At 40.5% G+C, this 25300-nt stretch overlaps 1 protein-coding gene across 1 annotated transcript in view; it reads right to left on the bottom strand.

The window, feature by feature from the left end:
- Window positions 1-25300, bottom strand: part of MDN1 (midasin AAA ATPase 1) — a 178376-nt gene that overhangs the window by 43377 nt on the left and 109699 nt on the right. Inside the window, exons 48-70 of the mRNA XM_023742487.1 lie at window positions 25018-25229; window positions 24485-24705; window positions 23512-23625; window positions 21710-21842; window positions 20391-20506; window positions 17937-18070; window positions 15050-15207; window positions 14718-14838; window positions 14151-14361; window positions 13551-13782; window positions 13080-13206; window positions 12214-12384; window positions 9912-10126; window positions 9144-9531; window positions 8224-8333; window positions 6816-7521; window positions 4979-5140; window positions 4494-4767; window positions 3490-3725; window positions 2367-2462; window positions 1558-1652; window positions 1102-1223; window positions 24-170 (exon numbers count right to left, since the gene is read on the bottom strand). Coding sequence (XP_023598255.1) covers window positions 24-170; window positions 1102-1223; window positions 1558-1652; window positions 2367-2462; window positions 3490-3725; window positions 4494-4767; window positions 4979-5140; window positions 6816-7521; window positions 8224-8333; window positions 9144-9531; window positions 9912-10126; window positions 12214-12384; window positions 13080-13206; window positions 13551-13782; window positions 14151-14361; window positions 14718-14838; window positions 15050-15207; window positions 17937-18070; window positions 20391-20506; window positions 21710-21842; window positions 23512-23625; window positions 24485-24705; window positions 25018-25229 — 4501 coding nt within the window. The remainder of the gene's footprint in view (window positions 1-23; window positions 171-1101; window positions 1224-1557; window positions 1653-2366; window positions 2463-3489; window positions 3726-4493; window positions 4768-4978; window positions 5141-6815; window positions 7522-8223; window positions 8334-9143; window positions 9532-9911; window positions 10127-12213; window positions 12385-13079; window positions 13207-13550; window positions 13783-14150; window positions 14362-14717; window positions 14839-15049; window positions 15208-17936; window positions 18071-20390; window positions 20507-21709; window positions 21843-23511; window positions 23626-24484; window positions 24706-25017; window positions 25230-25300) is intronic.

Below are 25300 nucleotides of genomic sequence, written 5' to 3'. Positions count from 1 at the left end.
AGAAAAAGAAAAAATATTCTCACCCTTTCCTTCAACTTGTGGCATCAGCAAGACATGGCAATGGAAAACCAGTAACATCTGAAGACGAACATGGAATTCTCCCAGTGAAGATCCTTCAATAAATGCTTGTAATGTGCTGACCAGCAACATCAGGGTCATCTGCTTGTCATCTTTAGAGATTCAAAGAGGAAAACTTAAGTTTGCCCTCAACCATCGCTCCCTAGTCATAATGTGTACGTAGTCTACAAAAGAATGAGGGTGGCTGTCCAGCAGAGACTACAATTAAAGCGGGCTTTAAGGCAAGAACCACAGCTAAATTACAAGTTGCTTTAAAACCATTAGCTGCACAGAGGGTATGTGTTAAATGTACTCACAGCAGATTATGAAACTGAATTATGAGGTGCTTGTTGTGAGCATGAAATTGAAACCTTTTTACTCAAGTATGTTAACTACTACCTATCACACAGGCAACTTTCATTTTGATTTGTCTCATGGACAGAGAACATAAGGAAACCTTATCTTATGACTGATTCTCCAGACTTTGGACAAGTCACGCAAAGCTCTCTGATTTCAGTTATTCTCTCAGGAAAAAAAGAACTACACTGTTTTCTTGGCTGACCTCACATGGGGCATCCTTCATGCCCACATGAAAGCAGTGGGACGAGGAGCAATGAGACCAGGTAAAGCCCGCATCCTGCAGCACTCCAAGTTTACTGTTGTTGTTAGCTGCCGTCGAGTTGCCCCCAACGCATGGCAACACCACGCACAACAGAACGAACACTGCCCAGTCCTGTGCCATCCCATGATTATCTGCAGATTAGATTGTTGTAATCTATAGGCTTTTCACTGGCTGATTTTCCAAAGTGGATAGTCAGGCCTTTCTTCCTCGTTCATATTAGTCTGGAAGCTCCACTGGAACCTCTTCAGCACCACAGCAACGCAAAATGACAGATGGGTGGTGGCTGTGCATGAGGTGCATTGGCCAGGAATTGAAGCCCAGTCTCCAGCACAGAAGGTAGAACTCTACCACTGAACCACCACTGCCCTCTAAGTTTAGCTTGGAATCGCTACGTAAGCAGGCAATGGACACAAAGGCATTACCTTCCTGTTCTTCTGTTTGCTCCTGCATGTGCTTCTCAAGCATCTGATAAATAGAGAACCAGTGCTTGGTGGATTTCTCAGTGTGGCGCTTCATGGTATTATCCAGACTCATGGACCAGCAGCTAGAAACATGAGAGAAAGGGCCAGCGAAGAATTTAGGACAGCTCATTTGAAACATCTGAAATCACAGAAGCAGCAGCTAAATGCTCCCCATTGTTTCCTCTCAAACGGACATGAGGAAGATATCAAGTTTGCTGCCTCAGGAACATATGCCATTTTTCAGATCTCTCTCATTTTAATGCCTTGCTTTTTAACTCTGTGGTTAATGAATGAAAAGCACATTCTGTAACTGCCATACTCCATACACCCTGAAAAGTGCACACAATCAAAAGACAAAAATCCCGACAACACAAGCTCAGGAGGAGGAGGGAAGAGATAAATGTGAGTATTACTTACTTCAGCTCCAATTTACGCCATCGAATGATCATCTGAGTAACGACATCGAGATGTTTCCGCAGAGACAGAGCTCGACTTGCATTTTCCTCCCAATCCTAAAGAAACAAAATTGGAATCGACTCAATGGTGACTAACTGCAGCAACAACAACATGGTTATTATTTAATCCCTTAATCACCCTCTCCCCCACAGGAACATCGTGGACTCTTCCTAAGTGAACTCAGATTCAACACTACTGGCCCCTGAATACCATTTACGCTACTTTTCCAACAGCAGTAATGGGTTTACATCCAGCCTATCCAGCTTCACGTCCTCCCTGGTCACTGGCAGTACTCCAGCAGAGCCAAGTTTACAGGCTTTAGGCAAAGCATGGGTTTTGGTGACCTAAGTCTGAGTTCCTGCTATTACTTATCTGTCTATGAACAAAGTCACGCAATCCCTCCAAAGTGTAGAACCCCAACCTTTGAAGCGAAGACATACCAGCCACCTCACAAGGCTGAGAATATGAAGGGAGGTGATGTATACAGGCACTCAGCTGCATAGAAGGCCCACCTGGAAGTGCCTGGCAGAGTGAGCCCTCAGTACTGGCAAACACCGAGTTCTACCCTCAAGAGCAGGTGAGACGGATGGTCCTCTGTGTGGGCAGTGGCTTCACTTGTACTGATCTGACCACATGCCACAAACACCATGCAAGATTATCCTTCTCCAACCCAAACTATCACTGTCTGTCCCTCTAACAACATAGGTGCCACAAATCTTTTCTCAGTTGCTTACAAATTAAAACGGGGAAAAGACAGATCATCATCTTACCTGTGCCTTTGCTAGAAGGATCTCTAAGCCATTCAAGAACTTTGAGATGGGACTGGAAAGTGGAAAACTACGAATTCTGTCCATTACAACCAGAAGCTGCAGAGATAACAAACAAACGTGGGTATCTAGTGGGAATATTAATGAACCAAAGCCACAGAGTACTGAAGAGAGGCCTGACTGGAAGTTTCACACAAATCCCCTCCTTTATAAGCACCTCTGAAAGCTATGGATAAAACTTCTGGACCTGTGGATCCTGACTGAGATAAACACTGTATCTGTTGCATAACTCTGGAAGGAAGATTGAGTTTGATAAGAATTACTTCCATTACTCTCTGTAATAAGAGTTATTAACAGCGACTAAAGACCAAAGAATAATATCTAAGGTAAAACTGCCCATCGTGAAAACGCAAGGCCCAATTCTAGCACATTTAAGAGAACCATGAGGCCCTTGGTAACAGATATGTCTAAATAAGCAGAGCAGCCTAACAGCATTATAATGCGTAGACAGCACCCTCTGATCAGCAAACAAAATGAATGCTGCCTGGGACAATGAAGGACACCTGGTGGTGCAGTGGTTAAGAGCCTGGCTGCTAACAAGGTCAGCAGTTCGAATCCACCTCCAGCTCCTTGGAGACCCTGTGGGGCAGTTCTACTCTGTCCTATAGGGTTGCTATGAGTCGGAATCTGCTCAACAGAAATGGGTTGGTTTGTCTGTTTGTTTTTTGCGACAATGGAATCCCCAAACATCATTTATACAACATCAATACCAACTGGTATGCTCATCCTGCATTAAAGAAGTACTTTCTCACTGAATTAGGGTTCTTTAAATCTTTGTTTAAGGAGCCATGGTAGCAAAATGGTTAAGCACTAGGCTGCTAATGGCAAGGCTGGCAATTTGAACCCATTCAGCAGCTCCATGGAGAAAGACCTGGCAATCTACCTAGAAAACCCCATGAGGCAGTTCTACTGAGTCACACGTGGTTAGTATGAGTACACTGAACAGCATCTAACAACAACAAACCCTTTCAAATGTGCGAGTCCATGCCTCCAGGATGGCCTGAGGCCACCTCAGTGCAGATTAGGTACCTTGGACAGTCCACCGTTTCCTCACGGGCTGCCTTACCTGCTCAAGGGCTGGGTGTTCTGGCCAATCCTGCAGCAGCTGACTGACAGCCTCTGAGAAGCCTTGAAGCACAGGTTGGCATTGCCGGGCTTCTGGGACGTTGGGGTGCTGGTAAAAGTCATAGGGCCCATCAGGTTTCACCATCAGGTCTGAGGTGGCCTCCCCAAAGAGAGTGTTATGGAAGAGGGTGCAGGCCAAAACCTGGCTGCCCAAGAGTTGGTCATTCAGCTCAACCCCTGTGAAGTTAAACAAGATCATGGTAAATTCAGTGACCTGAGTAAACAGGTCTATCAATAAGCTACGAAGATGTTGGAAACATGCTCAGAAATAATGAACTAACTGGGACTAACGAAGCAGATATTTCAATTCTGTTCTCCCCAAAGCAACACTGGCCTAGAGAACTGTGACTCCAATACCACAATAGTCAAGCTGCCAAGTTTCTGGGTTATTTAGAAAAACTCAGATTCTGCCTAGATATAATCAAAAAGGTGCTGAATTCAGCCTGATGCATTCAAATTCCAAATTTTTTGTAACCTTTCTGGGTAGGGAGAGTCAAAATGTAAAACCTCCTGCCTACTTGCATGGACTAACTCAGGGGGTCATGTAGGAAACTGCACTGAACCAACTGCCAACAAACCATAGTCTGGGAGATTAATTTCTGAGTTCCTAGGTTGTTCCGAAGAAGACATCACTTCATCTGAAAAGCACTGTAACTACTAGAGGAAAAGTACAAATAATGCGGAAGAAAAAGACCATTTAAACTAACTCCGTGTCCTTATTTTCTTAATCCCTTTAGCCCAGAGTATTCAAACGATGAAAATGCGTCTTTATTGCAGAATTTTAAATCTATTTTTTGAATCAGATTAAGTTCTTTAAACTAAGGAAACTCCATCACTAAGGAATTAAGTGAAAATAGGAAGTGATTGTTTTAATTGTTCCAGAAGTAGTAAAGGCACCTATTTGCTTTGAATTCCCAAGGGCATAACAAAAGTAAACCACCATACCCATCAGAGGGTAGAAGTGTGTTACAAGTGACGCCCCGGTCTGATAGCAGGACAGAAACAGGCTCAGGTAATGCTTTGCCTCATGTGGCGGCAGAGTCTGCTGGTACCAGAGGGATCGAGCAAAGTTGAGGCACAGCTGTTGGTGTATCAGCATCACAGCTTGCATTGAACTCTGGGAGAGGAGAGCGGTGTCTATAGCTGCTTCTTCTTCTTGACCATCTGAAGTTCCCTTTTTCTCATCTAGGGTTGGCTCTACCAAAATATCTGCAAAATCCTGTAAATAATATCACAGCAATTTAACTTTTAGTTTAGTTCTAACCAGACTAAACCAGAAGGAAGAGGGAAAGGAGGAACATGAACGATCAAGAAACTGAAACGGCGACTTACATGCATTAAGATCTATTTAAAAGCCTATAACCATTAGAAGGAAACGTGTGGTATCAAGAGAATTCATTCCAAAACAAGCCCCACGACCACTGCCTTACCTTGTCATGCAGAGGGAACCGTCTCCTGAACTCCTGCTCCTCTTCCTCTTCCTCACTCAGGGCCGTTCTGGAGCTTCTGCTCCTGTATCTGTAGAGACTGCTTTCCTGCTCCGCCTTCTCTTGGGCTATGCGTTCCTGCTCATCCCACTCATTGATGATTTCCTAAATAAGTCACACATGCAGAAGGGAGCTTACCTGCCTTTGCTGAGTCGCTCACAAGCAACAAAGGCAAGACTTGCTTTCTCATGAAAAATATCCAAGGTTCAAAAACAAATAAAAGCCAACATCCAAGAAACTACATTCCATGTACTAGAGAACAAGTGTTTTCAAACTATCTGTAGCAATCTGAGTTTCCTAAATTCCTCCTTGCTGTGGTACGACAAGGGGTCCTGGTGGTATAGTGGTTAAAGCGCTCAGCTGCGAATAACTGAGGTTGGCAGTTCTAACCCACCAGCCACTCTGTGGGAGAAAGATGTGGCAGTCTGTTTCCATAAAGATTTACAGCCTTGGAAACCCCATGGGGCAGTTCTACTCTGTCCTACAGGGTCGCTATGAGTCGGAATCGACTCGATGACAACGGGTTTTTTTTTTAAATCTAGCACTGATGAGGACTGGGGAAACAGGCATTTACAGAAGGTAACTGTATTAAAAGCCTAAAAATGTATATAACCTTTGTCCCAGCAATTCTGCTTTCTAGATTTGTACCCAAGAATATTCATTGTGGTGGTGTTTTTATCAGATTAGCAAAAAATTACATACAAATGTGAATGTTCAATGATAGGAAATTGGTTAAATGGCTATGGCACACCCACGTAGTAGATCACTAGGCTGTCACTAAGTATAACGCAAATGAAGAATATGTAATAATGGGAAATGATCAGCCTATGTTGTTAGATTTTGAAAAACAAGCCATAAAACAGATGGGTTTTATTACTAGTTTGCTGTCCGTTTCATGGAGTCCTGGTGGCACAGTGGTTAAGAGCTCAGCTGCTAACCAAAAGGTCAGTAGTTCGGATCCACCAGCCACTCCTTAAAAACCCTGTGAGGCAGTTCTACTCTGTCACATAGGGTCACTATGAATCGGAATCGACTCGACGGCATCAAGTTTGGTTTTTTTTGGTCCGCTTCATAGAGTTCTAGCATTTTAAGGACATGTTTTGGGAACCATGGAGGAGACAGAACCGACCACAACCAGAGGAGCTCTTTCATCTGTTAAATATTGGGTCACTGTGTTAAGAGTTTTACTTTTTAAAGGGTTGTGCTACTAAGAAACACTTGTAAACCACTGGGATAAATGACTTTTTAAAAAAAATCTTTACAGTGTACATACACACGCATCTACAGATACATATACACATATAATCAAGCCTAAAGTGGGATATACCAATGTTAGTATGTCAGAAATGTTTGCTTATATTTATTCTCTCAATTATCTGCAATGGAACATATTGACTTTATTAATATGGGAAAAGCCAACAGAAGTTATTTCCTTTAATATTAATAAAAAATTGACACATTTTTAAAATTACATGCAAAAATCACCATAAACAAAGTAAAAAGACAACTGATTATTTAAGGGGAAATACCTGCAGTATATTTTCACAGATAAGGGGCTAACATTACTAATTAAAAAAAAAAACCCTTAAAATTTGAGGAATAAAGGCCCAAAAGCCTGATAGAAAGGTGGGAAAAAGGAGCAGACAACAGCTTCCCTGCTTCCTAATCACACAGTCTCTGGTCTCTATACCTCCTGGGCTCTGTCATGTCCTACAGGCTGCCCTGCGTGTGCACAGCTCCCTCCATCAGGAGGCTGGGCAGGCCTCCAGAGATGGCTTACCTGGCACACGTGCCTGAAGAGCTGCAGGGCCCGCTGGTCCAGCTCTCCCTTGCACAGCACATGGGAGCGCAGATAGAGGAGGGCGTTCATCATCAGCTGCTCCCGGGTCGGGCAGGGCCTCTGGCCCTTGCCTTCCAGGTCCTTTCCACCAGAACGCTTGAGGGTCAGCTTCCCCAGGCCTCGCAGCACCTCCTCTGACTTCACAGAGCACAAAGCATCTGCATGAGCATAGTAGGTGGGGAAGGTGGGGCCCACGGACGGGAAAGCCAGCAGGGATGTGGCCAGCGCACCCAGCCTGTCCGCACAGACCACGCTGCTGTGGAGCGAGGCGTGGACCTCTGATGCCACCAGTCTCATGCCGTGCTGCATCTGCAGGATGGACGCCTGCAGTGGGGCCACAGCGTCTGGATACAGGGCATACTCCTCTACCAGCCGCTTCCGGAACTGGTGGTGTGACTGCTGCCAAGAAGCCTCCTCCTTCAGCAGGCTCTGGGCCACATGGACAGACCGAGGCCTGTCCACGCGGACAGCCTGGAGGAGTCGCGAGAGCAGTTCCTGAACAGCTGAGGCCTTTGCGATGCTGGTAACGTAGTGGTGGATCTCCTGCACCAAGGACTCGTATGCAGGCAGCTGGGGTCTGAAGGCCTGCTTCTTAGACAGGGTGCAAATCAGATTCTCCAGCTGAGCAATTCTCTGGTGGAGCAACCTGAAGGCAAATTAACACAACACGCAAATTCGATCAGAGGAAGAGCAGCAAATCTAGAATGTGCCTTCAGCTAGGAAGAGTAGAATGAAGACCTATCAGTGGTTGCAGAATAACGTGATGATGATACTGACAATTAAAATGAAAGTGTAAAAATTTACAGAGCATTTGCCACGGGCTACACATATTGCTAAGCACGGTAGCTGCAAATCTCATTGAAGCCTCACCATCACTCATTGAAGTCGGTACTACTATTATCCTCCTCTCACAGATACGGACACCGAGGCTTAAAGGCATTAAGTGGTCTACCCAAGGTCTAAAGTCAAAGAGCCAGAATAGGACTGGAGCCCAGAGCTCCCTATACTATGCTGGAAACAGTATATACTCTACTAAGGAAACAGATCTACAGGCAAGGGTGACACAGAAGTACAGTACACATCACCACACCCAACTTCTTCCATGTTGAGAATAAATTCTGGTTTCAACCATCATGGCCCCACACGGATCCTCACCTTGAATACCCAACCTCCTCTCTCAAAGCAGGTACTTTTACAGTCTATAACCATGGCTTTAGGATCTAATTGCTAATGTAGTTGAAAGATGTATATCATCACCTCTAATACTATTGCAAAGTTAATCAAAAAGTATCTTTTTACAAAGGGGAGTCAATAACCGCAAACACAAATAATGACTCTGCTGTGTTACCTGACATGAGGATGAGAGTAACTGATAATGGCTTCATCTTCCAGGTCTCTTCCTGTTTGTAGCCGGGATGAGAGGTTTCGGGTCTTCCACTCACAATGCAGCTGGTGTAACTAACAAAAAGGGGAGAAACTGGTCTGCTGTGACCTGGCTTTGACCATGCAGATGATGACAATACCCTGAAGGATGGTAGAGCAACAAGATGGAAGGAATCTGGGTTCCTGAAGGAGGACAAGGGCAGGTGGCTCTGCTCCATTAACCTGGACCACTCACCTCAAAGCTGTTATGTGAAAGAAAGAAACTGCTATCTTATCGACAACTCTGAACTTTTGAGTCTCTTCATTATAGCAGCTTAGCCTTTAATGCATGTAATAAAATTTTTCTTCTCTAAAATACAGTATTAGCATATAAGTATCTTAAGGTATGAAAACCTTAATTTCTGAGTTTGGTTGGAAGTTTAAACATCACGGGATACCTTATCTGAATTCTATTTCACTCTTGAATTTTAGATGAACAATAAAAGTTCAAAAACTGAGAGATACTATAACCCTATCTGAAAAAGTTATCTACCAAATCCAAATATCCAAAACTTAGTTCAGATAGCTAGAGTCTGGATAGTGAGGAATACCACTATTTCTCTGGCAATACCTCAGGTATACTACTGATTTGCCCTCCCCCACCGCAGCCTGTAGACAGACACATCAGAACCTTAGGAAGGCCCTTCCCAGAGCCTGAGCCTAGTCACGGGAACGCTGACATAGGAAAACGGAGAGTCCACAGCACAGACTCCTGGGAAGTTACAGGGCAGCTTATGCAAAATCACCCTTTTGGTGCCCTGAGCACCCAAAAGGGAGGCAAGAAGTAGTAAGCAAACCCAGCCAGTCAGGCATGGAGCCCATGCTCCAAACTCTCGCCTCTCCTACCTCTTCCTTGGTGTACTTGAGCTTGTATTCCCTCTTCACTGCAGGGTCGAAGCGTGTCTGGGGAAGCCAAGTCTGAATCTGGAGCAAGCCAAGGAGCACCCAGAGGCTCCCGCGATGGGCTGGCTCAGGCAGGTTCTCCTTACTCTCCCCTTCCCCAAAAAAGTGGCGCAGGGAGGTGAGCAAGAGGCAGAGCAGCTCCTTGGGCAGCACCTCCTGACCAGCCATGTCCCCAAGAGTCTGGCCCACATTCTGGAAGGCCTGGCTGTCCCCAAGCACCAGCTGCTCACAGTTCTGCATGTACTCCTGCCGCCGGGGCTCCGGGAGCAGGTCCGTGAGGCCTGCCAGGTGCCGGAACAGCACCACCCCCTGGAGCTGGGAGTCTGTGCGCCTGTGGGGACAATAAGGAAGCACTAAAGGGCTTGTATTGTATTAAACAGCATTCCTTTTTTACCTCATCATTCTTACAGAAAATGAGACTGCTGACTGCACTGTTAGTACTTAGAGGTGGATTTCTGTTCTCATATAATCTTATATGGTTTTCTAACCCTCACCCCTTGGTCCCAAATGATTAAAATTCTTTGGAAAGAACGACGAACTTGTGGTAGCTCTGTTATGGACTGAAAATCTGCTGCTCCATCAAGAAAACAGCTTTGCCGTCACCCACCAGAACTAGCCACTACAGAAGCAAGTTCTGAGTGAGGTTCCCTGCTGCAAGCTCCAGAGCAAAGACAGGAGCTTTAGGGTGCACTCCTGGGGGGATTGGGATACCTGAACTCTGCTACTGAAGGAACAGCCATGTTGGTCCAAAGCACCGAGCTGACATCCTGCAGTTGCTGGGCTCTCTCAACCCACTCTCCCAAGGTGACGTGTGAGGAGGACAGGCTGGAGAGGCCACTCACATCCCAGGGAGTTGCCCTGCAGCTGCTGGTCAAAACTTCAAAGCAGCACTTGGAGAACAGGGCTCTGCTGAGACTGCCTGGGCCCTGAGGGACAAGACAGGAACCAAGTAACTTTTAGAAATTAACAAGCATTTCAATGAGGAGCACCGGAGGCACCCTGGATGGAGGAAAGAGAATAAAAAAGAAGATTCAAATTGCCAGAAATGGGTAACAATCAGCTATAGACAGGACTGGAAGGGCAGACTGAGGTCAAGTCTTAGTAGGCCCTAAAAGAATGTGAACTCCATTCTCTATGAAATTAGAAGCAATGGGTGCTTTTGTAAATCACAGAAATGCCCTCAATTCTGGGCATTAGGAAGATCATTCTTGCAGTTTACATGTAGGGCACTCTGCAGGAGAGTGAGACTTGGAGGCAGGGAGAAGAGTTTAGAAATAAATGTAACAGCCAGGGATCAAGTTTCCCAAACCTGTGCTCCTTAGACTGCTGACGTGGGACAGAGTAATAGGTTAGGTCCACAACAAAGGGTTAAGTGGTCAGATACATACGATGGGAAACACCATATACTCCATGCAACTCTTGGGGATTCATAAGGTTTATTACTAGAAGTTATTAGAGATGTTCTGCAATGAAGAAATCAACTTTGATCGTGCAATAGAACAGAATAGAGTCAAAAAATAAATCCATATATATTTGTGGGAATCTAGTAAATGATAAAGGTGGCATTTCAACTGAGAGTGGAGAGGATGAATTAGTCAAAAATGATGTTACTGCATTTCTTTCAGATTTATTGTTTGTATAAAAGAAAAAAATTGCATTCTCAACTCAAAAACAAGATATCCAGACGAAACTGGTTTAAATGTAAAACAAAAAGCAAAGATATAAAAGAAAACATGGAAAATGTTTTTTTTAACTCTTGGGTGAGGGAAGACTTTTTAAATTTTTTTTATTTTTTCCTTTTTTTAAAGCATTGCACAAAAGCCAGAAAGTAGGGGAGAAAAAAAAAGTTTAAATATTATAAAATTTGTATGATTTTTAAGAAAACAAACTTGAGCGACAAAAGAAAACTAGAAAAATACTCCAACCATTATGTTAGACAAAAGTTAATAATCACAATATATAAATAGATTTTCAAGTCAATAGCGAAATAATCAACAACCTAGGTAATTTTAAAAAAATGGGCAATGAACATGAGTGGGAAATTCAGAGAAGAAATAAAAAGGATCAATAAACATATGACAAGATGTTCAATCTCAATAATAATCAAAGAAATACAAATTAAAATAAAATTTTAAAAAGTTGTATGACTGGAAATAATTAAAAATGTTGGTCACACATAGTGTGACAAGAATATGGAAAAATAGGTGCTCATACATATTATAAGTGAAAGCGTGATCTGGTCCTAAATCTTCCTGTAGTCACCCAGGACCTCATGACCTCCCTCTTCACAAGTCCTCCCCCACAAAACCACCCCCCCCCCGGCCCAGACATACTGGTAATAGCTATAATTTTTTTCAACTGCACAGACACTTTGACCACAGGTTAAATTCCCATTCTCAGAACTTATCCACAGAAGTACTAAGATAAATGGACAAAGATTTATACAAGGAGAGTCAATGCAGCTATTCTTGTTACAGGAAGGGGAAAAAAAGCAAGCAAATCTCAACACCTACGATGAGAAAGTGATTAAATAAATTATGGTACATTAGTACAATGGAATGACATGTGTAGACTTCCAAGATGGGTTATATGTGAACTAAGAAAGTGATCTTATTTTTTAAATTTGCATACATATTTAATATAAAAATATATGTAAACTGAAGGATATAGAGCAAAGAGTGGTTATTTCTGGTTAAGTCTACATTCTATATGTTTCTTTATGGTTTGAATATTTTACAAGTATATAATACTATTATAATTAGAAAAAAGTAAGTTTTTTAAAGGAAACTTTTAAACTTTAACTTAGAATTTCCCAAATCATTTAAGATGAAATTCCTTTTGCTGAAGGTACGCCTATTAACATCCTACAGGAAATAAAGTATTGTACTTACTCGGTACTTACTCTCTGCTGTATCCTTGGCATAAACGTGTATTGCTTTCCTTGAGAAATTTATAAGTTATTATTTGATTTTCTATGATTACCAAACATTTTTATAATTTTATGCAAACAAACCTTCAATGTGGAGTCCAAAAGGGACTTGGGAGTCTCCCTGTGTTGCACACCAGGCAGAGGGCTCCAAGTCAGCCAGTACTCGGGATTTGTAGTCACAGTACTGCTCCAGAAAGACGTAAATGTGGAATTAAATAGCTCAGACCATAAAGAAATAATTTCTTCAGTAGACACCTAAAGAAATAATAAGGTAAGAGAATATATGAGAAAGATTCCATAAGCCAAGTTATCAGGTCTCTGTCTTATGAGAGCCATCTAAAACTAACCTGGGGTTTAAGGCTAGTAATCCTGTTTTCCCAATTCTCTGCCATCCTGGGTAATCTAAGTCAAGTCACTTAATCTGTATATAATGTTATAAAACTAAGATGACACCTGCTTTTATAAGGTTGCAGGAGAAAATATCAGTAAAATAATTAACACAATTATAACATCAGCAAAATAAATAACCAAATAAAGTATTATTATGAAAAAACCTTAAAGCTGCACTAATGATGAAGTTGTACCAAGGAGTTTATCAGTATTCTCGTTAAATAGTTATTATTAGGGGAGGTTTAAAACACTCTCACAATATATTTTTAAGCAAACAGGAAATAAAAACAAGTATTTTAGCTTCACTTAACTGGAAACCGAACGGAACATTTCTGTGACAGAGTTGTGAAGTACCCATTTAATTATGTGAAAGAACATTCAAAATTCTCTCCTTAAAAGGTCTTTCGGAAAAAAACTAGTTTTCAACATGGGATTTTGAAATTTAATAAAATGGCAGCTAATCAGGTTCTGCCATAAGTCCACCACAGAAAATCTCATTGGCTCATAGTAGAAAGAGCATTTATCTACCCCGCCCCCTTTTTTCTTATTTTGGTTATTACCTGTTGGTGGTGCAGCACAGACCAAAGGTCTCGCATCTGTCGAGGTGCAACTGGTGTGTGCTTAAGACAAAATGCGATGTGATGCCTTATCTCCTCATCTATGTGGGGTTGCTGGTTTTTGCTGGACCTGTTCCAGAGATAAAGAGGGATGGGTAGGGGGTGGGCTATCAATGAACTGCTAGAAAATTGCTATGTATGGAAGATGGAACACACAGAAATTAAAGTACATTTATTTAAAAACAAGCAACTCCACTGGGGGAGAAAACTTCTTGACTTTCAGAGGTAGAGTCAAAATAGGCAAAGAATCTTCAAGAAGTTTTGGCTTTTCAAAATGGCAATTGACTCCTCTCTGCCATAGGTACTGTTCCCCCTCAAGACAAGGTTGTGCTTTGTTTACACATATAGGTTACACCGAATAATCTAACAAGATAATAGGTTCCCCTGAAGACAATAACTGAATGGGTGGCTTACCTTCTCAGACAAGCCTGTGTGATAAAATCAGCCGTCACTTTGTACTGCCAAAGCACAGCCAGGTACTCCATTGCGGGCCACAGTTGAACACTCCTGGTGAGTTGGATTAAGGAGGTAAAGACTGGCTGGGACAGGGAGGCAGCTTCACTGTACTTCTTCTCCGGAAAACCCAGTAAAATTCCTTTGGCTTTCAGGTCTAAACACTGAGCATTCACAAGATTCTTCAATTCGTCTGGACAAAAAGACATACGCTGTATTATAGCATAGTGATCAAGAGATTTCCAACAGCCAGCTAAGTGAGTGTGAACAAATTGCTTAACCTGAGCTTTGGGTTTCTCATCTTTGAAATGGTGATGTTAATACATGCAGGATTCTAATGACTGGATTAAATAATATATGTGAAATTTAGCCCTGTGCCAGGTATCTATTTAATGGTAGTTATAAAAAAAACCAAACCCACTGTCGTTGAGTCGATTCCAACTCATAGCAACTCTATATTATACCAAAAAAAAAAAAACAAAACTAAGGGAAAAACTTCTTGCCTAGAGGGCAGAGGACACCTCAGAGCATTCGTCAGCTGGTCAAACTCGAGAACATTACCTGGGTTGACATCTTCCAGAATATTAGCTCTGAGGACCAATCCCCAGGCCTGCAGGAGACTTTTCTTTAATGTCCACTCAGAAGCAAACACTTGGAGACGCCTAACGTCTTCTTCCCATCCACTCTGCCCGAGGGCAGGCATCCGCTCCCTGACAGCAAGGGCTTTGCTAAGGACTTTCAGTTGTGAAAAACACTCTACCACCAGCTTGTCCTGAAACATTAAAACACAGGAGAGCCTGCTATAGAAATGTGGTAATTTTTAGCAGCCTACATATGCCTGAGAAGAAATTTATTTCTTTAACAGTTGCAGAAAATACAGGGTTTGTTTACTCCTATTGCTCTAGAGAGATTTTACAGTAATAAAGTTAAAACCCTACACGCCCTTTACAGTCTCAGGAATAAGAAAAATGACAACACTTAACAAATCAGTTAATAGTACTCAGATAATATTTAAGAGTAAAGCTGTACAGCAAGGATGCGTCTAACTAAATGTCAGTTCCCAAACTCCAGGAGAACTTCAGAAGAGAAGGTCAAATCTTTGTATTTACTACATGCTTCCAGGTGTACCTTAAAAGGAAAGGGTCGTCCCAGGAACTTCTGTAGCTTCTTTACACCAGTGAAGCCACCAGTAGGGCTCCCCAAGCAATTCTGTATATGTTCGGAGACAGTCTGAACCTCCTTGTAATATCTTTAAAGGAGTAAAAGGGTAGAAGGGAAGTAAGGAAACAGAAGAGTGGTAGGTAGTAAGAGAAGGTGTTTACATTTTGTTTTAATTACATTCAGCAATACATAATAGGAATAAACCAAATAAAGCAAAAGGAACAATTTCAATTCTAAACTGTCTTCTAACATCATTAATACCGCAGATACTGACACTATTACTCAAATATGAGTCTTACTTGTCTTCATGATTCATCAGGAGCCGGGGAATCTGATGGACCAAATGTTTCAAAAGCCAGTGCCAATGAAGGGCAAGCAGGGCCAAGCCTGGGGCATCCACTTTTACTGTGTCAGCCACAGTCCAAAACCGGTCCCGCCACCGCACAGAACCCAAGATCTGAAAACAAAGCAAACCCAAGCTGCTATAAACATTTCCCAGTAAAACACACTCTACACAGTCATCACTTGTTAATCAATATTCAACACACATACATGGAAGGTCTAGCATAAGACTAGGATATGTGTAGGAACATTAAAGCAGGTAGAGAAGTCACAGATCTTTTCTCTGAGTACTTGAAGTACAGTTACTACTTTATATAGCAAATGCAATTTGGGGGTCATATGGTAAGTGCACACAGGAGAAAAGACCTGGCGATCTGCTCTCATAAAGATTATAGCCTAGAAAACCCTATGGGGCGATTCTACTCTGTCCTACAAGGTCGCTATGAGTGAGAATCGACTTCACAGCACCTAACAACAATGGTAAGTGCATATGTAATTTTTAAGAAACTTGCCAACTTGTCTTACAAAGTAATTGCACTATTTTGTATTCCAACCAGCAATGTAGAAGAATTCTAGTTATTCCATATCCTTGTCAATACTTGCCACTGTTAGTCTTTTTAATTTTAGCCACTCTAGTGGATGGTACTTCACTACGGTTTCAATTTGCACTTCCTTGATAACAAATGGTGCTGCAATTTTTTCAAGTTCTTACCGGGCACTCACATATCTTCTGTGAAGCATCTATTCAAATTTCTTGCTCCTTTTTTAACTGGGTTGTTTGTCTTATTAGTCAGTTTATATAATTTATAAGGTTTTTCCCAATGTTTTTATTTTCTTGATGCTATCTATGAAGAAGTATTTATTTTTGATGATGTCTAATTTATCAAATTTTTCTTTGATGAAGTCTTAAGAAATCTTTGCTTATCTTTAGCTTGTGAAGATTTTCTCCTTTGTTTTCTTTTAGACGATTCATAGTTTTAGCTGTGATCCATTTTGAGGTAACTTTGGTATATAACGTGAGGTAGCGGTAAAGGCTCATTTTTACTTTAAATGGACATCTAGTTGTCCAAGTGCCATTTGTTAAATAGGCTATTTTTCCCTATTAAGTTACCTCTGCATATTTGGCAAAAATCAGTTGACCATATATGTGAGGGTCTATTCCTGAACTCTCTTTTTTGTTTCATTGGTCTGTATGTCTATCCTTATGACAATACCACACTGTCTTGATTGCTCTTCCTGTAATGTATTTTTATAGCAAAGTAGTTTCTACATTAGTGGTTCCCTTCTGGGGTTTCATGAGATCAAAGCTATTTTCATAATATTATGATATGATTTTGCCTTTTTCAACTGTGTTGACATTTGCACTGATGGTACAAACAAAAGAAGGACTGACAAACTGTGATTATTTGGTAGACATTATATTGAAAATGACTGAAGTGAATCTGTTTCTTTAATAAAAACAACAGAATATTTGTTGCTAATAAAATACAAGCTTTCAAGCAAATACTACTCTATTGGAGCTTGACAACTTCCTAGTACTTAAAGAGTTTTCTGGTGGTTTATGTAATTTTACCCGAGTGTGACTTTTTTAATATTTAACAATGAAATGTGTCAACATCTGGAAGATTTAATAACTCAGTGAACAATATTTTCCAAATTACTAATGCATGCTTTACAAACACATGCAAGGGTAAAAGTCTACCAAAATGCAAACTAGACCAATGGGTTTTAATGCATGACAAGTCAGTGATATTTTTTTCATATTTCACATTACAAGTAACAAGAGGAATATTCACAATTATATGAAATGGCTATTAACATATTCTTCCTTTTCCAAACCTTGTAACTATGTAAGGCCAGGTTTTCTTCATAAACTTCAACTCAAACAACATATTGCAAGAGACAGAATACAGAATAGGCTTTCTTCTGTTAAGTCAGACATTAAAGAGATCTTAAAAAAATGACTGAAGAGTGCCACTTTTTTCACCAATTTTTGTTTTGAAAACCAGTTATTTTTTATTAAAAATTTTTTCATATTAACATGAAATGGGTTTGTGATAGTATTTTTAAAAATATAACCACATTAAAAAGACCTCTTTGGAGTCTTTGATGTTTTTAAGAGTGAAAGGAATCATATGAACAAAAAGTTTACTCTAGCTTACTGAATAATTTAATTCAAAATTTAATTCATATGTGACAATGATTTCTAAGAAGACTTAAGTAAACTAAAGTATAATTGTTAAAATGCAAATGTCCACCAAGAAGTGAATGGACAAATTGTGGCATATACATCTAATATAATAAAAAGGAATAAACTATTGATACATGAAACAATATGGATGAATCTCAAAATAACTGTGCTGAAGTAAAAGATGCCAGACAAAAAAAGAATATATATTGAATGACTCTGTTTATATAAAATGTTAGAAAATGCAAACTAATGAATAGGAACAGAAGCTAGGTCAATGGCTGCCTGGTTGTGGTGTAGGGGTAGGGAAGAAGGAAGGACTATAAAGGGTTGAGGAAACTTCTGGGGGTGATGGATGTGTTCACTATGTGAAACAAATGATTTCACAGGTATGTATCTACGTGTGTGTGTGTATGTGCATATATATGTCAAAACTTGTAAAACTGTACACTTTAAATATACGCAGTTTATTATATGTCAATTATACCTCAATAAAGCATTAAAATATATGTGTGTTTAAAATTATTAAGAATAGTTATGTATCTCAAATAATACTGGACATATAATAACAACACTGAACTTAGTCTTGTCCCTAAGGATCTTTGTGCCAAAACAAATGTTCTAGTTGTAGATTAAAAGCAAGCAAGTTTCCTCACCTCATTGACACTGGCATCTGACACCATTCCCTGGGATGACTGTACCCAGAGCAGGATTAATGCATCACAAAGTTCAAAAAAAGCAGCAAGATTGACCACAATTTCATGGGGCAGGCTCTGATAGCTCTCTGGATCTTAGGGTTGACATAAATAAAATAAAAACATTCCATCAGATTTAATTAATCTCTGAGCAATTTCTAAATAAACTGAAATAATGTTATCCTCAGTACAGAGGTCAATTCCTATTTTGTTGTCTGAGATAACAAAATTGAAAGTCAATTCTTTGCCAATTATTAAACTTTGTAGATGAGGCAAGTATATCTATGGATGTTCGTACTGTCTTAATGAAAAATGCAAATTACAGCAATAATACGTATTTTATACAAGTATTTGTTTAAATACAAAGCGAAAACTAAGTGCATATATATGTTTGGATGAATAGATAACACAGACAAACAAGATATGAGAAGATATAAACAAAACTACTATTAACAGTAGCTGTTGTCAAAGTCGGACTTTTTCCATTTTTCTAATTCTACATAGCTTGAAATTTTTATATCAAGCACAATTATCCTTTTTAATTTAAAAAAACAAAGAAGGGAAGGGGAAAGAACCTAAGACCGAATGCCTATGAATGTGTACTTTATGAGCCAACAAACCTAGGTTTCAAGTTCTGGCTCTGAAACTTGCTAGAGACATGACCTTGAGCATCTCTGTTCCTCCCTTTCCACATTCGTGACATGGGGGCAATTATTTCCCACCTCATAGGGTTGCTATAAAATGTAAATGACATCCAAGAATTAGAGAAGGAACCAGACGATAGGACTAGTTGTCTCCATGAACCATGGCCTCTTCTACACCTTGAGATAAGAACTACATGGTACCCAGCTACCACTACAGAACATTCTGATCAGGGTCACAAAAGATGGATCCTGGTAGAAAGGGAGAAAAATGTGGAACAGAACTTTAAATTCTCAAAGAATTCAGACTTATTGGGCACACTGAGACTGGAGGAATCCCTGACACTACTGCTTTGAGATACTCTTTAAACCTTGAACTGAAAAGTATCCATTGAAGTCACCTTCTAACTAAATAGCAGATTAACTTAAAAAGTAAAGAATGTCACCCTTGAGTACTGGCTCTTTTAAAAAACTATCTATATGAGACCAAATGCACAAGTTACTCTAAAGCATAGATGAGAAGATTGAGGGGCAGTGAGACTAAGTTAAGGGGATGGGAACAACTACAACAGAAATAATGAGAATGTTGATACAATGTGAAGAATGTAACCAATGACACTGAACATTATGTGCAGAAATTGTTGAATGGGAACCTATCTGCTATGTATACTTTCACAAAATACACAATAAAATATTTTTTTAATCTAAGATGCATCAATTGGTTCCAACCTACCTGGAAAAAAGAAGAATGAAAAACACCAAAGACACAAGGAAAATATTAGCCCAAGAGACAGAAAGGGCCACATAAACCAGAGACTCCATCAGCCTGAGACCAGAAGAACTAGATGGTGCCCGGCTACCACCAATGACTGCCCTGACAGGGAACACAGAATAGAGTCCCTGACGGTGCAGAAGAAAAGTGAGATGCGGAACTCAAATTCACATAAAAAGACCACACTTAAATGGTCTGACTGAGACTGGAGGAACCCAAGGAGACACGGCCCCCGCACTCTCTGTTAATCTAGAACGGAAATCATTCCTGAAGCCAACTCTTCACACAAAGATTCGACTGGACTATGGGACATAAAATGATACTCGTGAAGAGTGTGCTTCTTAGCTCAAGTAGATACTTGAAACTAAATGGGCAGCTCCTGTCCAGAGGCGAGATGAGAAGGCAGAAAGGGACAGGAGCTGGTTGACTGAACATGGGAAATCTGGGGTGGAAAGGAGGAATGCGCGATCACATCATAGGGATAGCAACTAGGGTCACATAACAACGTGTGTATAAATTTTTGCATGAGAAACTAACTTAAGCTGTAAATTTTCACATAAAGCACAATAAAATAAATAAATAATACATATTTTTTTAAAAAGGTAAATGAGATCAAGGACATGTAAAGCATTAAGTTCAGCAGCTGGCAGAGAGTACAAAAACCAAACCCGTGGCCGTCGAGTTGATTCTGACTCATAGTGACCCTACAGGACAGAGTAGAACTGCCCCATAGGGTTTCCAAGGAGTGGCTGATGGATCCGAACTGCCAACCTTTTGGTTAGCAGCCGAGCTCTTAACCACTGCACCACCAGGGCTCTAGCAGACAGTAAGTGCCCAGAAAATGTCAGCCATTACTACTGAGTAAGGGGGCATGTTTAAAATCAGGCCAAGAAATTACAACGGGATCAGTAAAAGCGCAGCAGCTGTGAATATGCCTCTCAACTTCAGCAAATTATGCGATCAGATGTTCAATTGAAGAATACAAGAGGTAAATGATCTTACCTTTATGGAATTCAAAGGACATTCTCAAAACACTGTTTCTTAACTTTTTGCCACCAACAGAAACCAAATTTGCTTCAGTAAAAATCCGTTTCTCCCGGTCAAGATATATGACTGTCCTAGAATAAGATAAATCAATGTCTAACAAACAGTTACCAGCTAATAACACTTTTCAATCATATCCTCTACCTGCTGAATCCTGGGAACCCTTGGAACATCAGCCAATCCTCCCCTGCCTCTGCAACTTCTGGACCAGAGAGATGGAGATGAAAGTGATGACAACTAGGGTGGGGGAAGGAGGACACACGGCTAGAGAAAGTTGGTCTGGGGGACTGCCAGGCCTTGCTGTTGCTCTGCCATGAGCTGAAAAACTCTTAACATTGGCCATTATGAAATTGATCTGTGGGGGTGGAAGTTAACTGGTGGCAAGAAAGGGGAGTTATTGGGAGAGAGCTCAAGGGGGCCTCTGGGGTGCTAGCACACACCACCTGGGTGTGTTCACTCTGCAAAAATTCATCAAACCCATATACTCGTTATTGGTGCACTTGTCTGTATGTATGTTATACTTCAATTACAAAGTTATTTTTAAAAATGTGTTTCACTGATGGCCAATTAAAAAATACTACTGGTCATTACAGTAAAGACTGAGGAAAGACTGGCCTTAAATGATAATTGTGTAAATTTTTATGTGAGTGCATATGTAAGTATGCAGGTGCTACGTCTGTCTCCAACATTTGAGGATGGAAAATAATATGGACAGACAGATGGCTGAGGAAAGGACATGCAAGAAGTAGGTCAAAGTGGGAGAAGTTGCTGGGAGTCACAAACAGAAAACAGTGGTATATATGACTATCTTCTGATAAAGGCTTAACATCAAATAATAAATCCCACCATTAATGCTACAATAGTTTATCTATTACAGCACCCTATTAAAATACTAAGAACCTGCAACATTTGCAGGCTTTTTCACATCACAATCAGAATTATATCACTGAATGCAGAGTATGAAGGGAAAAGTAGTGATGAAGACAATCATACCTAATGCCTTGCCACTTCTCAGGTTCACAACCCATTGCCATTGAGTCGACTCCGACTCATAGCGACCCTATAGGACAGGGTAGAACTGTCCCATAAGGTTTCCAGGGAGCAGCTAGTGGATTCAAACTGCCAGCCTTTTGGTTAGCAGCTGAGGTCTTAACTACTGTGCCACCAGGGCTCCCAGGTTCATACACATAAGCTATATTTGACAGTGTCTTAGAAAAGGCATAACCTGAGAACCCGTAGTGAGGCAAGCCATACTCAGAGCAGCAGACTTCACCTACTTGTTTGCAACAGATTCTAGAAGGGTAAAGAGCTGCTCAGACTGGTCCGTTTGTGGGTCGAAGTCCATGGAATTTCTAATGATGTCCAAAGCCTGAATATTCCATCGGGGGTCCAAAGGGACCACAAATTCATCTAGTTGAAGGAAAAAAAAAAGGAATTTTGTAGTAAAACTCCTTTCCTGGCAAGTTTCAGCTGAATGTTTTCATTATTTTACTTTGATCACATGAGTCCTGATGGGGATGAGGCAGAACAGGAAAATAATGTTACTAGATACTAGGACGTTACTAGATACTAGAAAAGGGTTCAACAGCTTTTACCTATTTCCTTTTCAAATGCAAAATATTTACTAGTCCTGAAAATGCATTCCATTACAGGTTATAAAGGTAACCCCTGCTAGAACATAAACATTCCAATCAAGGCATTCATCTGCTCAGGTCCCACTACTAGTCTGAAAAGAATCCATCAGTTCAATTGCCCAGTCTATCACTACTAACCACAAAAAAAACTAACTGCCATGGCAGAAAATGAATGAGTACAGCTCCTTTATTATCTGCTTACAGTAAGATAAACAACACAAGATTAGTTGGCTCAAAAGCCATTTCTTTACAGTCACATGGCCCCTGCTGCAGCCTCGTACTCCTTTGGCTAAGACATGGAACCTCTTGTAAAGACGAAGTGAGAAGGCTCTAACCCTCTCCAAAGATCGTGAAGACCCAAGGGAGGGAAGCAAAATTAAAACAATGGTATCATTAATCTGAAGTTGGCTGGGCAGGATGGTACACTGGTCCACTTCAGTTTTAAAAAGCATCCACCACAGAGTACAAGGGCCCACTGTGGACAACAAGGTATGTAAAGGAGGGAGCCCATGTTCTAAAGTCCAGTAAGAAAGACACACCTACACAACTGGAAAAGAAGGTGAAGTAGAGCTAATGTGTTCAAACAGTGGACAAAGAAATATCTGCTGAAAAGGGAACCTGCTACTGTCTCTAGAACTGTGCTCCCAAAGACCATAATCCTTCCATAGCTGGAAATCCTTAATTTAGTTCAGCCACAACCTGGCTACCACGGTACTTTCCTCTACGTTTGATCTCTTCCCAACCATTCACCGCATTACCTTCAGTGTACATAAGGTAATCCGTTTAGCAGCAAAGGCATCATGCATAGATTTTTTTGTCCCTATTTTCCTTAGCAATGCTATGTTCAATCAAATCTATATTATTCTGTTCTAGTAAATAAGTTTGTTCTATTAGTCCTTATCAAAAAAAAAAAAAGAAATCCTGAATACCTCACTTGATTATACAGCTAGGATGTCCACTGTGGATTTTAAAACTTTGTTGTTAAGGCTTTATAACTTTGATCATTAAGGTTTTATATTTTCTGAAGAAATTGATCCTATATATTTTTCCCTTCAGGTCAAATATCTCATGGTTCAAAACTCTTCCTGGTAACAGTACTAATAAATCACACAGTGTTATAAGCGGAAAGGATGTCAGAGAAATAAGAGTTTAGTTTCCCCATTTTTCAAATGTGGGCATGAGTCATTTTGTGGCAAAGTTGGGACCAGAGCCAGTCTTCCAGCTCCCATGTTCTTTCCACTACATGTGTATCAACAGCCTCTTTCAAAAGCTGGAAGATAAACAAATAATTACAAACAAGCAGAATCTGCATCTCTATATTTGAGCCTTCTTGCAAACACTATTTGTTATGATGGGAGCTCGGAGAGGTCTTTTTTCCCATATAACTCAATGGACACACATCCAGAACAGCGCTAAGAGTTAGAAATCAAAAGAAGGTACAGTACCTGTTATATTTGGTTGCAGTATTTTGATGACATTACTGACCCCAGCTGAGAGAGAATTTGAGTAAAAGTTCCTAAGAGATGCAGCACTGGCTTCCAAATGAATCTGTATAGACTCTGTGGAAGAAGGAGAAGCAAAGGTCAGTACCTAAAACAACTGCACTTTCCGCAATGATGAAAACGTTCTATAGCTGTGCTGTCAGACATAATAGCCACTAGCCACATGTTATTACTGAGCACCTGAAATGTGGCTAGTGCAACTGAGGGACTGACTTTTAGATTTTATTTTTCATTAATTCATGTTGAAATTTCAGTAACCTGGCTACTGTACCGGACAGTGCAGATAAGAATATGCACACAAACGTTCTTTATCTGAGCAGATAACCACATGTGCCACTCAATAACATGCCTTCACTAAGTTCTCATGGAATAGAAAGGCTCATGTAAACTCTATTACTGTCGTCAGCAATTTCTACCAGTACATATCATGTCTTGTACTTCTACAGCCCAGGTAATATTGCTATTATTGTTTCCTGTCTTAGAAAGAAAAAACACAAAGAAACAAAGAGAGACAACTTGGAGCACTGGAGCTGAAATAAGATTAGAATCTTAAGCACTTTTAATGGAAATGAATTTACCAAAAGCAACATTTTACCCAGATAAAACGGCTGTGCAGCAATATTTCAACAAAAAAAGCAGGATATTCAAAAAATATAAAGTAACGTTAATATAGTACATTTTCCTTTTGAATTTGATAGAAATATGGACAGATTCTAAAATGGGGAAAAAAGTTTTTCTTGTGATACATTTCTAAGGGCAGACTTGTTTCTTAGTTTTTTTAACAAAGTTCTTGCTAGGAGATCTCCCAGATGTCATTTTAACAGTGCAGTCACAGAACGGCGCAGCTGCTGAAGCATTAACACAGGATAAGGGAACATAAATGACCTCTTTATACAAATTAAGCTTTTCTACTCACCAAGCCCCTGTGGTATATTCTTGGCTAAATGATAAAGCCATTTAACTCTGAGCATCCAATCCTGATTGGTTGCTCTTTCTATGAGCAATCTAACAGCCGTAGCCAGAACATCCAGTTCATCAATCCAACATGTATTCACTTCGACTGCACTGAATTTCAGGTTCTCAGGATTGGAGGACTGCATAATTTTCTCTAAGTCTTGCAAGGTAAGAGGCTGACTCCTGAATTCATTGAAATGAGCAAAGTTAGTGCTAGAATAACTTTTTATTTCACGTTTCAAAGAACTGAGAAAATTATTTTTACAAATATTGGATCACAGAGGTAATGGGGGAAAAATGAGTCCCCCATTAATGACAATTAAAACATATACCTAATACATGGGGAGCAACACTGAATAGTAAAACTGGGGCAGCTGGATTTAATAGTAGACCACATAATATTCTGGATGAATATGTTGGGTCATGGCCATTATCAGCAAAGACAAAAACCAGTCAAGGTGCCAGAGAGACACATAAGCTCAAGTTTCCACTGACCTTACCCAGCTGCTGGTTTTCATGCTCATCCTATTGAGGCAATATGCTAAGATCTGTCCATCACTTCGGACTACAGAGAGGTGAGAGTCTTCAGTAGCAAAGAGAGCAGAGGGCAGAGAATCTGGCCACAGTCCCAGGGCAAGAATGGAGTTACTCCAGGTTTCATGTGCTTGCAGAGAAGAAATATGTTTCTCCAGTAATGCCTGTACAAGCTGGTAGGCGACAAAAACACACACCAAAATATAAGTGCCATTATTACCAGAAAACTATCAGAGCAATAGTA

This window comes from Trichechus manatus, unplaced genomic scaffold, assembly GCF_000243295.1.
Source record: "Trichechus manatus latirostris isolate Lorelei unplaced genomic scaffold, TriManLat1.0 scaffold00211, whole genome shotgun sequence".
In the NCBI taxonomy this organism is placed as follows: domain Eukaryota; kingdom Metazoa; phylum Chordata; class Mammalia; order Sirenia; family Trichechidae; genus Trichechus; species Trichechus manatus.
The sequence above is the reverse complement of the archived record's forward strand: the minus strand, read 5'-3'. Positions and strand labels throughout refer to the sequence as shown.